Raw genomic sequence first — 13,496 nt, forward strand, 5'->3', positions numbered from 1 at the left:
TATGTCTGTGTGTCAGTCAGAGGGTGAAGAGGCTATATGTTCATTATATAACCAGTAATACAGGCCAACTCACATCTGAGTTTATCTTCTTGCGGTCTCACAGAAATTAATCCTGACAGAAATGATTTGCTTGATCAAAATCATCTGCCATCATTGCAATCCCTGTGCTATTCACAGACAAATCAATAATCCAGACGCCAAAGTGGATTCCCAGAACAAATGAACAATGTGACTGAATTCATCCTGCTTGGCCTGACACAGGACCCAGATGTGCAGAAACTCTTGTGTGCTGTGTTTGTAGTCATCTACTTTCTCACTGTGGCAGGCAACCTGCTCATCGTCATGACAATCAACACCAGCAGAGCCCTGGGCTCCCCCATGTATTTCTGTCTTTCTTGTCCTTTGTAGACAGCTGCTGCTCTTCTACCATGGCTCCCAAGATGATATTTGACTTACTCACAGAAAAGAAAACTATCTCCTTCAGTGGGTACATGACTCAGCTCTTTGCAGAGCACTTCTTTGGAGGAGTGGAGATCATCCTGCTCACAGTGATGGCCTATGACCGCTATCTGGCCATCTGCAAGCCCCTACACTACAGGATTGCAAAGAACAGGAAAATGTGTGGCCACCTGGTAGCCATGGCCTGGGCTGGAGGATTTTTTCATGCTCTGATTCAGATTCTTTTTATAGTCTGGTTGCCCTTCTGTGGCCCCAATGTCATTGACCATTTCATCTGTGACCTTTTCCCTCTACTAAAACTCTCTTCCACTGACACTCACATCTTTGGACTTTTTGTTGCTGCCAACAGTGGGCTGATGTGTCTCCTCATTTTTTCTGTTCTTCTCACCTCCTATGTCCTCATCCTTTACTCCCTAAGAGCTCACAGTACTGAAGGACAGCATAAGGCTCTGTCCTCCTGTGCCTCCCACATTACTGTAGTTGTCCTATTCTTTGTACCCTGAGAAAAATTCTCTGTAAAGCTCTGCATAGAGATTATATAACCAATTGGACAATAAAATATTGCAAAGAAAGGCATAATGTCTAACTTTTTAGGCAAAATCATATTCCAATCCCAACTATGTATTCAAAGTAGATTTATTATGATGAGAAATAAAGATCAATAAGAAATGAATGAGTTTTAAAAAATGAGAGGGGATTCATCCCAAAATTAATGCTGCCTTGTTGCACATTGCCACGGAGACCATTTATAGTGTAATCTGCTCTCTTCCTAGAATAAATTATGTTCTCTGCCTAAAGCCAAGAAGGAATATAAATTCTTCCAGATAGAGCTATAGAGCAATCTTGCACATGATTCCCAGGCAAAAGATACCTGGTGGAACATTTTTCTGTCAAAAGCATACTATATACACCACTTCAACTCTGAAGTACCTGTTATTATATGGATTTCTGCCTTAGCTAGTAGGAAAAGTATCTAGCACAAAAAAGAGAGTTGATGATAACTGAGTAAGCCAGACTGAAAGACTACGCATTCAAATTTGAATGACAAACTACAGACCAATTGCAAAGCAATGCTGAGGGAAGTAACCTGAGATACAGAAACAGTGCCATTCTAACAGAAAGAATTCAAATAAAACAAGATTCAGATTTGACCTAAGACAAAAGTTCGACATGCAAAACAAAGAGAGAAAATCATGAAAGCATATCAATACCATAAAATCAACAAAATACAAAGGAAAGAAGTAAGAAAGGAAAAGGGGGACGGAAAAACTACGAGACACACAGGAAACAAAAAGGTAAGCCTAAGTCCTTATTTGTGAATACTTACTGTATATATTAATAGGTTAAACTCTCCAGTCAAAACACATGGAGTGACTAAGTGGATTTTTTAAATCCTACTAAATGCTGTCTACAAGAGACTCACTTAAGCTTTAAGAACACACACTGTCTCAAACTGTAGTGCTGAATAAAAGATATTCCATGTGAACAGCAACTGAAAGAGGGCAGGACTATACTCACGTCAGACAAAATAGACTCTAAAAACAAAACTGTCGCAAATAAGGACTTTATATAATGATAAAAGGGTTGGTTTACCAGGAAGATATAATAATTTGTAAATATTGATGGATCCAACATTAGATTACTATCAAGCAAGTAGTAAGAGATATAAAGGCAGAAAGAAACAAAACCACAGTAGTACTAAGAGACTTCAATGTTCCATTTTCAATGATGGATACAATATATAGACAGAAAATCAGTAAGAACCCAATAGACATAAACGTTATTAACGAAATGGACCTAACCGGCATATGTAGAACAGTCCATCCAATAGCAGTAGAATATACAGTCTTCTCAAGTGCTCATGGCAGATGATGCAGGATAGATTATATGTTTGGTCACAAAACAAGGCTTGAAAAACTTAAGATTCAAATCATACAATGTATATTTTCTAAACACAAGGAAGTGAAACAAAATCAAGAGCAGAAGGAAAACTGGAAAATTCACAAATACAAGGAAATTAAATAACTCATTATTCTGCAACCTACGGGTCAACAAAGAAATCAAAAGGGGAATTAGAAACAAGTCAAAACAAACAAAATTTTAAACTGTACAACAAAACCTATGCGATGTAGCAAAAGCCATACTAAGAGGAAAATTTACATCAATGATCACCAACCTTTGAAAAGATCTCAAGTAAACTAACTTCAAGAAATGAGAAAGACAACTAAGTCCAAAGGTAACAGAGGAAAGGATAATTGAGATTACAGGGAAAAAGGAAATAGAGATGAGGAAATCAATAGAAAAATATCGATGAAACTAAAAGCTGTTTCTAAAGTACAAAAAAACTGACAAACTTTAGTTAGACTGAGAAAAGGTCACACATGAAAGAGGGGACATTAAAACTCATACCACAGAAATAAAAGGATTACAAAAAACTACTAACAATGTATGTTAATTAATTGGATTACCTGGAAGAAACAGATAAATTCCTAGGAACATACATTCTACCAAATCTGATACATGAAGTAGATAATCTGAACAGACAAATAATGAGCAAGGAAATTAAATCCATAACAAGAAGCCTCCCAAGAGAGGAAAGCCCAACACCAGAGTCACTGGTGAAATCGACAGTACAATATTTAAAGAAGAATAAATACCAATCCTTCTCAAACTCTTCTAAAATTTTGAAAAGGAAAAAACACATCTGAACTTCCTTTAGAAGGCCAGAATTACTGCTACCAAAAAAAAAAAAAAAAAAGACAGAGAGAGAGAGAGAGAAAGACTGATAAAAAGACTGAATTACTTAGAAATAAACTGAATCTAAAGAATTAAGGATTTGTAAACTGCAAAAGACAAAACATTTATGAAAGAACGTAAAAACGAAAAAAGGCAAATAAATGGAAAGACACCCTGTGTTCATGGATTGCAAGATTCAACGTTGTCAAAATGTTCATACTATCCAAAGTGATCTAGAGTCACCATAATACCTATCAAAATCCCAATGGAATCTTGCACAGAAATGAAAAACCAATCGTGGGGCACCTGGGTGGCTCAGTCGTTGAGCATCCAACTCTTGGTTTCAGCTCTGGTCATGATCTCAGGGTCATGAGATCAAGCCCCAAGTCAGGCTGCTATATCAGTGGGGAGACTGCTTGAGATCTCTCCTTCTCGCTCTGCTCCTCCCCCCACTTGCTCACTCTCACTCTCTCTAAAAGAAATAAATCAAGGTTCACCTCCCCTTCCAATTTCCCTCAACTCCCTTCTCCTCTCCATCTACCCTTGTCCTCTATATTAGTTTGTTATGCTCCACAAATAAGTGAAACCATATGATACTTGACTCTCTCTGTTTGACTTATTTCACTCAGCATAATCTCTTCCAGTCCTGTCCATGTTGCTACAAAAGTTGGGTATTCGTCCTTTCTGATGGAGGCATAATACTCCATAGTGTATATGGACCACATCTTCCTTATCCATTCATCCGTTGAAGGGCATCTTGGTTCTTTCCACAGTTTGGCGACCGTGGCCATTGCTGCTATAAACATTGGGGTACAGATGGCCCTTCTTTTCACTACATCTGTATCTTTGGGGTAAATACCCAGCAGTGCAATTGCAGGGTCATAGGGAAGCTCTATTTTTAATTTCCTGAGGAATCTCCACACTGTTCTCCAAAGTGGCTGCACCAGTTTGCATTCCCACCAACAGTGTAAGAGGGTTCCCCTTTCTCCACATCCTCTCCAACACACGTTGTTTCCTGTCTTGCTAATTTTGGCCATTCTAACTGGTGTAAGGTGGTATCTCAATGTGGTTTTAATTTGAATCTCTCTGATGGCTAGTGATGATGAACATTTTTTCATGTGTCTGGTAGCCATTTGTATGTCTTCATTGGAGTGTCTGTTCAAATCTTCTGCCCATTTTTTAATATGATTGTCTGTTTTGTGTGTGTTGAGTTTGAGGAGGGCGGGAGGTTGGGGGAACCAGGTGGTGGGTATTAGGGAGGGCACAGATTGCATGGAGCACTGGGTGTGGTGAAAAAACAATGAATACTGTCACACTGAAAATAAATTTAAAATTTAATAAAAAAATAATAAATAAAAAAAGAAAGAAATCAAGCATAAAAAAGAAAAAGAAAAAAGAATCTTAAAATTGATGTGGAATCACAATACACCCCCATAGCCAAAGCAATCATAAGAAAGGAGGACAAAGCTAGAAGCATCACACTTCCAGATTTCAAACTATATTACAAAACTATACTAATTAAAATAGTATGGTACTGGCATAAAGACAGATATACAGACCAATGCAACAGAACAGAGAACCCACAAACAAGCCCACGCATATACATATGCTCACTCTTGATCTTTGACAAGGGTGCCAAGAATACACAATGGGAAAAGAATAACTTCTTCAGTAAGTGCTGGGAAAACTGGATATCCACAGGCAAATGAATGAAATTGAACCATTATCTTATAACTTCAGCAAAATCAACTCAAACTGGATTTAAAATGGAAGGCTGGAAACTAAACCTTTTAGAAGAAAACACAGCAGAAAATCTTCATCATTGGAATGAGCTATGATTTCTTGGATATGACACCAAAAGAACAGACAACAAAAGCAAAAATAAACAAGGGGGACTACATCAGACTAAAAAATCTTCTGTACAACAAAGGAACAATTAACAATTTAACAGAATGGGAAAATGACACTTGCAAACAATATGTTTTATACGGGGTTAGTATCCAAAATAGACAGAGACCTCATACAACTCAATAGCAAAGAAAGCCCAATTTAAAAGTAGGCCACAGATTCAAATAGACATTCCCACAAAATATATATATATATATATATATATATATATAAATGGCCAACAAGTAAATGAAAAGATGCTCAACATTACTAATCATCAGGGAAATACAATTCAAAATACATCAAAATGAAAGATGTATCATTTCATATCTGGTAAAATGGCCAGTATCAGAAAGGCAAAACAGAACAAGTATTAGTAAGGATGTGGAGAAAAAGAACCCTTGTTCACCGATGGTAAGAATGTAAATCCGTATAGTCACCATGCAAAACAAGATGGAGGTTCTTCAAAAAATTAAAATAAAATACCATATGATCCAACAATCCCTCACCTGGGTTTTACCAGGAACTACTGAAATCAGGATCTCAAGGAATTCTTTGCACTCCTATTGCTCATTTCAGCATTATTCACAGTAGCCAAGATGGGGAAACAAACTCAATGTCCATCAACGGATACAAATCTTTGAAACAAGTAACGGAATATATACAGACATGGTATACTTTTCAGCCTTAAAAAGGAAGGAAGCGCTGTCATTTGTGATCACAAGGATGAAACTTGAGGGCATTACTCTAAGCAAAATAAGCCAGTCATAGAAGAAACACTGCAATAGTCCACTTATATGACATATTTAATATAGTCCCACTCAAAAGAACCAGAAAGCTGTGTCTTCTGAAGCTGGGTAAGGAAGAAATGAGCAGTGATTGTTTAAAGGATATAGATTTTTTAAATGAAAAGATGAAAAATTCTGCAGATGGTTGGTGGTGATGTTTGCACACAATGTGAATGTACTTAATGACACTGGACTGTACTGTTGAAAACGGTTACAGGTGCCTGGGAGGCTCAGTGGGTTACGTGTCTGCCTTCAGCTCAGGTCATGATCCTGGGGTCCAGGGATCAAGCCCCTCATCTTGCTCCCTGCTCAGCCGGCAGTCTACTTCTCCCTCTCCCTCTGCCCCTGGTCATGCTCTCTCTCTCACTCTTTCTATCTAAAGTAAATATATAAAATCTTAAAAATGAAAATAGTTAAAATAGTAAGTTTTATATTATGTGTATCTCCCACAAAAAAAAAAAAAAAAACAAGGGAGAGGGACAGACTGCAAGCAAGCAAAATTATTAACTGCTGAGGACAGGGCTGAAGGCACTCTTTCCATTTGTGGTGCAGGATGGGATTTCAGGAGTATATCAGTTTCTTTAAAGATAAACATTGATTTTTTTTTCAAGGTGATTTTGTACAAATTTCATCCAGCTCTTCAACATGTCAGAAACTTAGGGAGAACTTAGAGTGGAGCGTCCCTTCTATACTGTTTCCATCCTCTACCTCTGAATGTCTTTATAGAAAATGTTTGCCTTGCCGTGATTTTCTCAATGCCTACCATGTAGAAGCATTACTCTTTACTGTACATCTCCACAATTCTTTCCTGCAGGATAGAGAGAAAAGCTATATTCCCATGAACACATCATGACGACCTGTCATCGAGATACACACACCAGAAGTTGATGGATCTATGGCTCATAAATTACCCAATCTTCCATAGATGAGAATTCTGCCATCTGAGTCTCCTTTGTCAGCCACTAATAAAAATGTCAGTCTCCCGGAATAACATGGCACGTAACCTTGAAAACTGGCATTTCCATTCTCAGGACAACTGTATACTTAGACATGTTTTCAGAGAGAAATCCATTCTCTGAACACTGACCTATGCCTAAAACTGCCTCCTATCCTGTGCCAGGCTCAACAACGTCCAAATGAACAGCAAAGCCCTATCAGGAAGCTTTCCTACTTTTCTTACCAAAATTTCATCTGAAACTATAGCCACAGACACGTTTCACCAAAGCTCAATTGGCCTCTAATGATGTTTGTGGGTGCCAAGGGGGAGTAAGTGAAAAGCAGAGGCTGAGGCTTCTAGCAAAGATTCCGACAGGACCAATTACTAATCCTCTGAGGACTTGGGAGGTCAGTGCATTACCAAAGTGCAGGCACTCTGCCAAAGTCTATTTAAATATTTGTCTAGAATCAGTGAAGAAAGAATTAAAGGATATTAACTAAACGACAGAGGCAGAGTATATACCTACAAGCTTAAGATTCATATGTGAGACACTACACCCAAGCTTAAGGGGTTAAAAGGAGGAATGAAAAAGAATTCTCTCTACACTGCTCACGGACTTTGGGAAACGTAAATTTGGCAGGATTTAAAAATCTATATCTACCCGATCAAGTGGATCTGATGCACTTACATATTTTATGGTTCCATATGCTAGCTGTTTCTGACGTAAAGTTTTTTCCTTTTTCCCATTATTTTTACTTCGGATTAAATATACTTCTGAGATCCGAAAAATAAGTGTATTTTAAAGATGTGTCTACATTTTCATAGGAGGCCATGAAAGTGAGTCGAAATTAAATCCTAGAGTATTGAAGTTTCCTAAATAAAACAGCTCATTTCTGGGTAAGTTCAGAATGATAATGGAACCAAAGTAAACTAAATGACCAGGACTCAGAGAGTTCTCTGAGAGAGAATTGCGGTGATGCTCTTGTTAGTTGACAGAGTACATTTGCAGCTGTGGTGCTACGCCCTCAGGAGAAGAAAACATGACTGGGTGCAATCCAAAAACAGTGGAACCCACAACCAACTAGATCCAGGTCAGTAGTAACTCAATCTTTTTCCACAAATTTTAAGCAGATTAACTTAATTTATCCAAATTATTTTCATAAGTAGTTTTTATAGCTAGATGCTGTGAACTGAAGGTAATCTTTTTCTCTAAAAATGAACTTGAACACAATGACATTAAAATAGCAGTAGAAAATGTGATCTGTAATGCTGCCACACAAGATGTTGTTGAGAACTACTAAGGTCACTCATCTAACACCGTGGTTAACATGTATGTAGAAGTGGATTGCCTCTGTAAGTTTCTACGTGTTTATTTGAAATTGTTTCCCCTTTTCACGACTTCCATGTTGCCACGCTGAAGTCAGAATTTGTGGACTAAACCTATGAAGGATGATGAATCACTTAGTTCCCACCTATAGCCGCAGCCATGGATAGAGAAGAAACAAAGAAACATAGCTTTCTGGAAAACAAAAGATAGTTTCCTCACCTTTATTGAAGATGAAAGGTCCTGATGCTGACTTCTGTGTCTGTAAACCCTTGAGGAAAAATATGTTGTTATATTCCTTAGCAGGGATAGGGAAAGGAGAAAAAGAGGGGGAGAAGGAATAAAATGTCCTATGATCATTTGTAACAAGGACTCACTATGGAAAATCCATGCGTAGATCATTCAAACAAAGAATAAATTCTTGTATATATTCAATTGTTCCACTAATTAGCAATGAAGACTTCAAGTTCATCTTAATTGATTAAACTATATCAAAGGAAAAACTTGTATTATCTTAGATAACATTTCTGTCTCAACAATAGGAGATTTGAAGAAACTTCATGACTCATTTAATTCCATTTGTAAAATGTGACTAGGATTATAGATCTATTCCAGAGCAGTATTCTTTTTATTTAAAGACTGACTGATTGATTAGCGAGAGCATGCACAACAGACAGAGGAGCAGAAGCATAAACAGAGCGAGAAGCAGAGGTAGAAGCAGACTCCCCCTGAGCAGAGAGCCTGAACCTGGACTCAATCTCAGGACCCCGGGATCAGGGCCTCATCCAAAGGCAAACACTTCACTGACTGAGCCACCCAGGCACCCTTTTCTGGTGCTTGTAACATACTGTCACTATTCAATTTATATGAATAAGAGAAATTTAATATCTTTCTGTCCTTTTTTACAAATATCTCCAAAGCAGTTATGAGTGGAAGGTGTGGCCTCCTCTTTAGTCACACCTCTTGGGTCATGATGGAAGATTTCACAGTTGAATGGATGGTGATGGAGGTGATGGAGGTGATGGAGATGATGGAAGATTTCAGTGATGAATTCAAAATGCTAGTCAGAAATTCTGTGATCTTTCCAGATGGACCATAGACTTATAACCCAAGCTGATTCCATGGGAAGGATGAGCAATGTAACAGAATTCATTCTGCTGGGCCTGTCCCAGAATCCAGAACTGAGGAAATTCCTATTTGCTGTGTTTTTAATCACCTACTTGATCACAATGGCAGGTAACCTCCTCATCTCTGTCACCATCTTCATCAGCCCAGCCCTGGGATCTCCCATGTACTTTTTTCTGTCCTACTTGTCCATTTTAGATGCTTTCTACTCTTCTTCCATAGCACCCAAAATGATCTCTGACTTGATCTCTGACAAGAACACCATATCCTTCAACGACTGCATGACTCAGCTCTTTGCTGAACATTTCTTTGCTGGAGCAGAGATCATCCTATTAGCTGTCATGGCCTATGACCGCTATGTAGCCATCTGTAAGCCCTTGCATTACATGACCATCATGAGCCGACCTGTCTGTGCTTTCTTGGTGGGAATGGCTGTGATTTTAGGCTTTCTTCATGGAGGGATCCAGGTATTGTTCATGGTCCAGTTGCCATTCTGTGGTCCCAATGCCATTGACCATTTTATGTGTGATTTAATACCTCTCCTGGATTTAGCCTGTACAGACACTCATGCTCTGGGGCCCATGATTGCTGCAAACAGTGGGTCACAATGTCTGCTCATTTTTTCTATGCTGGTTGCTTCTTACATTGTCATCCTACGCTCCCTGAGGACTAAAAGCTCTGAAGGGCGTCGCAAAGCCCTGTCTACCTGTGCTTCTCATATCACTGTTGTCATCTTATTCTTTGTGCCTTGTTTATTCATGTATCTGAGACCCATGACCTCCTTCCCTGCTGACAAAGCTGTGGCTGTGTTCTTTACCATAGTAACTCCCATGTTGAACCCTTTAATCTACACCCTCAGAAATGCAGAAGTGAAAAATGTCATGAAGAAACTCTGGGGGCAAATAATGAAAATTGGTGATAATGAAACTTGAGATTAGAGTATTTACATAAAAACATCTAGTGAAAATTTAGAGATTTATTATCCTTCCTAGTTGATTAGACATGGGACAGTCAATTATCCTGTCTGAATCACTTTTCTTCAGAAGCATATATTTTGTAGGCAGGATCAACACACCCATTAAGACAAAGTAGGCATGGTGCCTAGAGCCCTCAATAATTCTAGGAGCCGTGGAAATGGTTAATTTCTTTTAAAGTAGGAGAAAAAAATGAATGTAATCCAAATCCAACTTGCAGTATAATCATCTTTACACCAATGCTTTCATAAAATGTAATTTTAATATTTTTAATGGAGGAGAAGGATTCATGAGGACGAAATAGTAAGGGGCCACAAAAGTCATAATGTTCCACTGATTGTGGGTATGAAACAGGGAAGCAGCAATATTCCTGAGCACTCTTTACACACCATACTACAGCTAGTACGAAGTTTTATTTCAAAAGAATAAAACTATATATGCAAAAACATACAGAACACCAGGGAGTCTTCAAGAAGTACTTTCATCCAAATATACCTTTTCTTACCTTCCTAAATTTCAGAGATTTACAAATGTTCCTGCACCACAATAATAAAAACTCTTTACTTCCCACAAGCCCAAGAAAAGAACACTTGTACAGAAAGATACTTTTTAAAAACTACATCACCTCCATTTCCTGTAGTATGCAATTGTCTACAGAAATATTAGGGGCAGGGGGCACCTGGGTGGCTCAATGGGTTAAGCCTCTGCCTTCAGCTCAGGTCATGATCTCAGGGTCCTGGGATCAAGTCCCGCATCGGGCTCTCTGCTTAGCAGGGAGCCTGCTTCCTCCTCTCTCTCTCTCTCTCTCTCTCTCTCTCTCTCTCTCTCTCTGCTTGCCTCTCTGCCTACTTGTGATCTATGTCTGTCAAACAAATAAATAGTATCTTAAAAAAAAGAAAGAAAACATCACCTTAAAAAAAAAAAAGAAATGTTAGAGGCAGAACTGCTGATGCAAAAGAAATAGAAGTGATCAAGTCCGTAGAGTTAAGACAGAAAATATCTGTATGTTAAAGTAGTGTTTTAGACATGGACAAGGCATAGTCTGAACAGCTGGGGCAGGAAATGACCAGTGATGTAGGAACAAGTCTGTGTCACAAACTGAACAACAATGACCACAGATCTGGATTACAGAAAAGAAACATAACAGGTACATAATGAAGTTCTAGGAGATATTCAGAAACAGATGCTTTGAAGTCAGAGATTAAGAGCTTTGGATCAAATAGGCTTGATTTCTCATCTTGTCTCCGGCATCAATTAACCTTTTGATGTAAACATTTTGCTTCATCTCTCTACTGATTGTTTTAATCTGTACAATGGAAATAGCATTGCATATGCTCTTAAGCTACGGGAATTCAATGATTTAGATTGAAAAAAATGAATCAGCTAAAAATTAGTGAAATTGCTCAGACATGGTTACAGCCTTCAGAGATGTCACCAGCACAGAAAGTAAACCAGGGACAACAGTTGCTGACAAGAAGAACCCAAGAACACCACTACCAACCACCATTCACTAACCATGATCACAGGAGGACCAAACATCTGTGCCAGCCTCACTTCACTTTAAAATAAGTCATAAAAGACATCTGGATATGAGTAGGAACAGCAGAGCAGAGAGGTACTATCTCGGCAAGGAATCTAATGGGACCTGTGAGCAGATCTCTGGACACTAAAAGCTAGCCCCCGACCAACTCCCCAGTCTGGGACACAAATGCCCTTAAACATCTCTGCAGTAACAAATGGGGGAGCTGGCTGGAGAAACCATGATGTGTCTGAGCAGAACTTATTTCAAAAGTTCTCACTGATGTTGGATTCCCTTCTGCTGCTCTCAAAGGAGGAAAAGGGAGAGCCACTGCAGTGCCAGAGACCAACAGACCCACCTCTGTACAGAGCTTGGGATTCCTGAGGAAGAGCTCAGAAACTTGTCTTCAGCGGGTGATTTCACAACCAGGAATTGAATATCATGTGATGCTGACAGTTCTCATGTTCTCAGGATTTTAGATCTGGTTGGAGCTTACTCTCTATGAAGGCCTTTTAAAACCAAATGTTTTGCCAAACAAAAAAACAAACAGTCTTAAGAGAACAAAGTAGTGGTTGCCAGTGGTAATTGCAAGAGGTGGTTGTGGAGGGAAGTGTGAAATAAATGAGACTAAAAGGTCAAACTTTGTTATAAAATAAGTAACTCAAGGGGTTAAAAAGTATAGTATAAGGAATATAATCAATAATATTATAATATTGTGTGACAAATGGGTGACTACACTTATCTTGGTGAGTACTGAATAATGTACAGAACTGTCAAATCACTATGCTGTATACCTGAAACTATCATGACATTGTATGTTAAATACACTCCAGTACAACCTCTAAAAAATAGATGTTTTGCGATAATTTCCTGAGTGACCACCTTCTAAATAAATGCAAGCAACACTATACCTAAAATATCAAACTTATTTTTAAAGATCTAGCTGTAGTTCCCAAGAAAGATGGGATGAAAAGGATAATGTAAAAATACGGATGACGATGCTCATCATGCTCATGATGACAGGGAATGTTTCTGAAGCACCTTCTCTGAACAATGTACTGACCTACACACTCATTTATATGTTTTGGAGGTGGTAATTTCTTTCATTAATTTAAGTTTCAAACTGTGGAACGTACCTCTTTTTTAAAATGTCCCTTACATACCACTAGAGGAGAAAAGTCAGAAAAACTGGGCTTTTAAAGCAATCCCAAGTTGACCTCCCTCCACATCTGCTTTCCTTAAACACATTCATAACACTTCCACATTTGATATATTCAAAGAAGCAAATGAAAGATCTTCCAATCTGGAAGTAGGCAGGAAGATTCTTGCCAACCTCTCATCTTATCAGTCAGATTAGCAACATATTTTATCCATTTGTGGCCACACAGAAGGTCTATTATTCAACATTCTTTTTCCTGTATGATTCATTGGAAGTGTTTCTCAGATCATTGGGAAAATGACCACATGTTAAATACGGTCACAAAAACGCAAGGCAAACTATACCTGTAGTGGTCTAGTCATAAATGGAGGCATCAATGTGTAACCTCACTTCTTTTCTCCAAATTATCCAGCTGGGAGTGGTTTTTATTTTAAGATTTTATTTATCCATTCAACAAAGAGAGACAGAGAGAGAGAGAGAGCACAATCAGGAGGAACAGCAAGTAGAGGCAAAGGGAGAAGCAGGCTTCCTGCTGAGCAGGGAACTGGACATGGGGCTCAATCCCAGGATCCTGGGATCATGACCTGA

General features: G+C 38.5%; 1 protein-coding gene across 1 annotated transcript; it reads left to right on the forward strand.

The window, feature by feature from the left end:
- Window positions 1-219: 219 nt before the first annotated feature.
- Window positions 220-10,188, forward strand: LOC308350789 (olfactory receptor 4C5-like; the record flags this gene model as incomplete). Its single annotated transcript, XM_080816279.1, is given in 3 exon segments — window positions 220-385; window positions 388-935; window positions 9,982-10,188. Coding segments are annotated over 3 exon segments (921 nt in total).
- Between the last annotated feature and the right edge of the window lie 3,308 nt (window positions 10,189-13,496).

This window comes from Martes martes (assembly GCF_963455335.1).
Source record: "Martes martes genome assembly, chromosome: 10".
NCBI lineage: Eukaryota > Metazoa > Chordata > Mammalia > Carnivora > Mustelidae > Martes > Martes martes.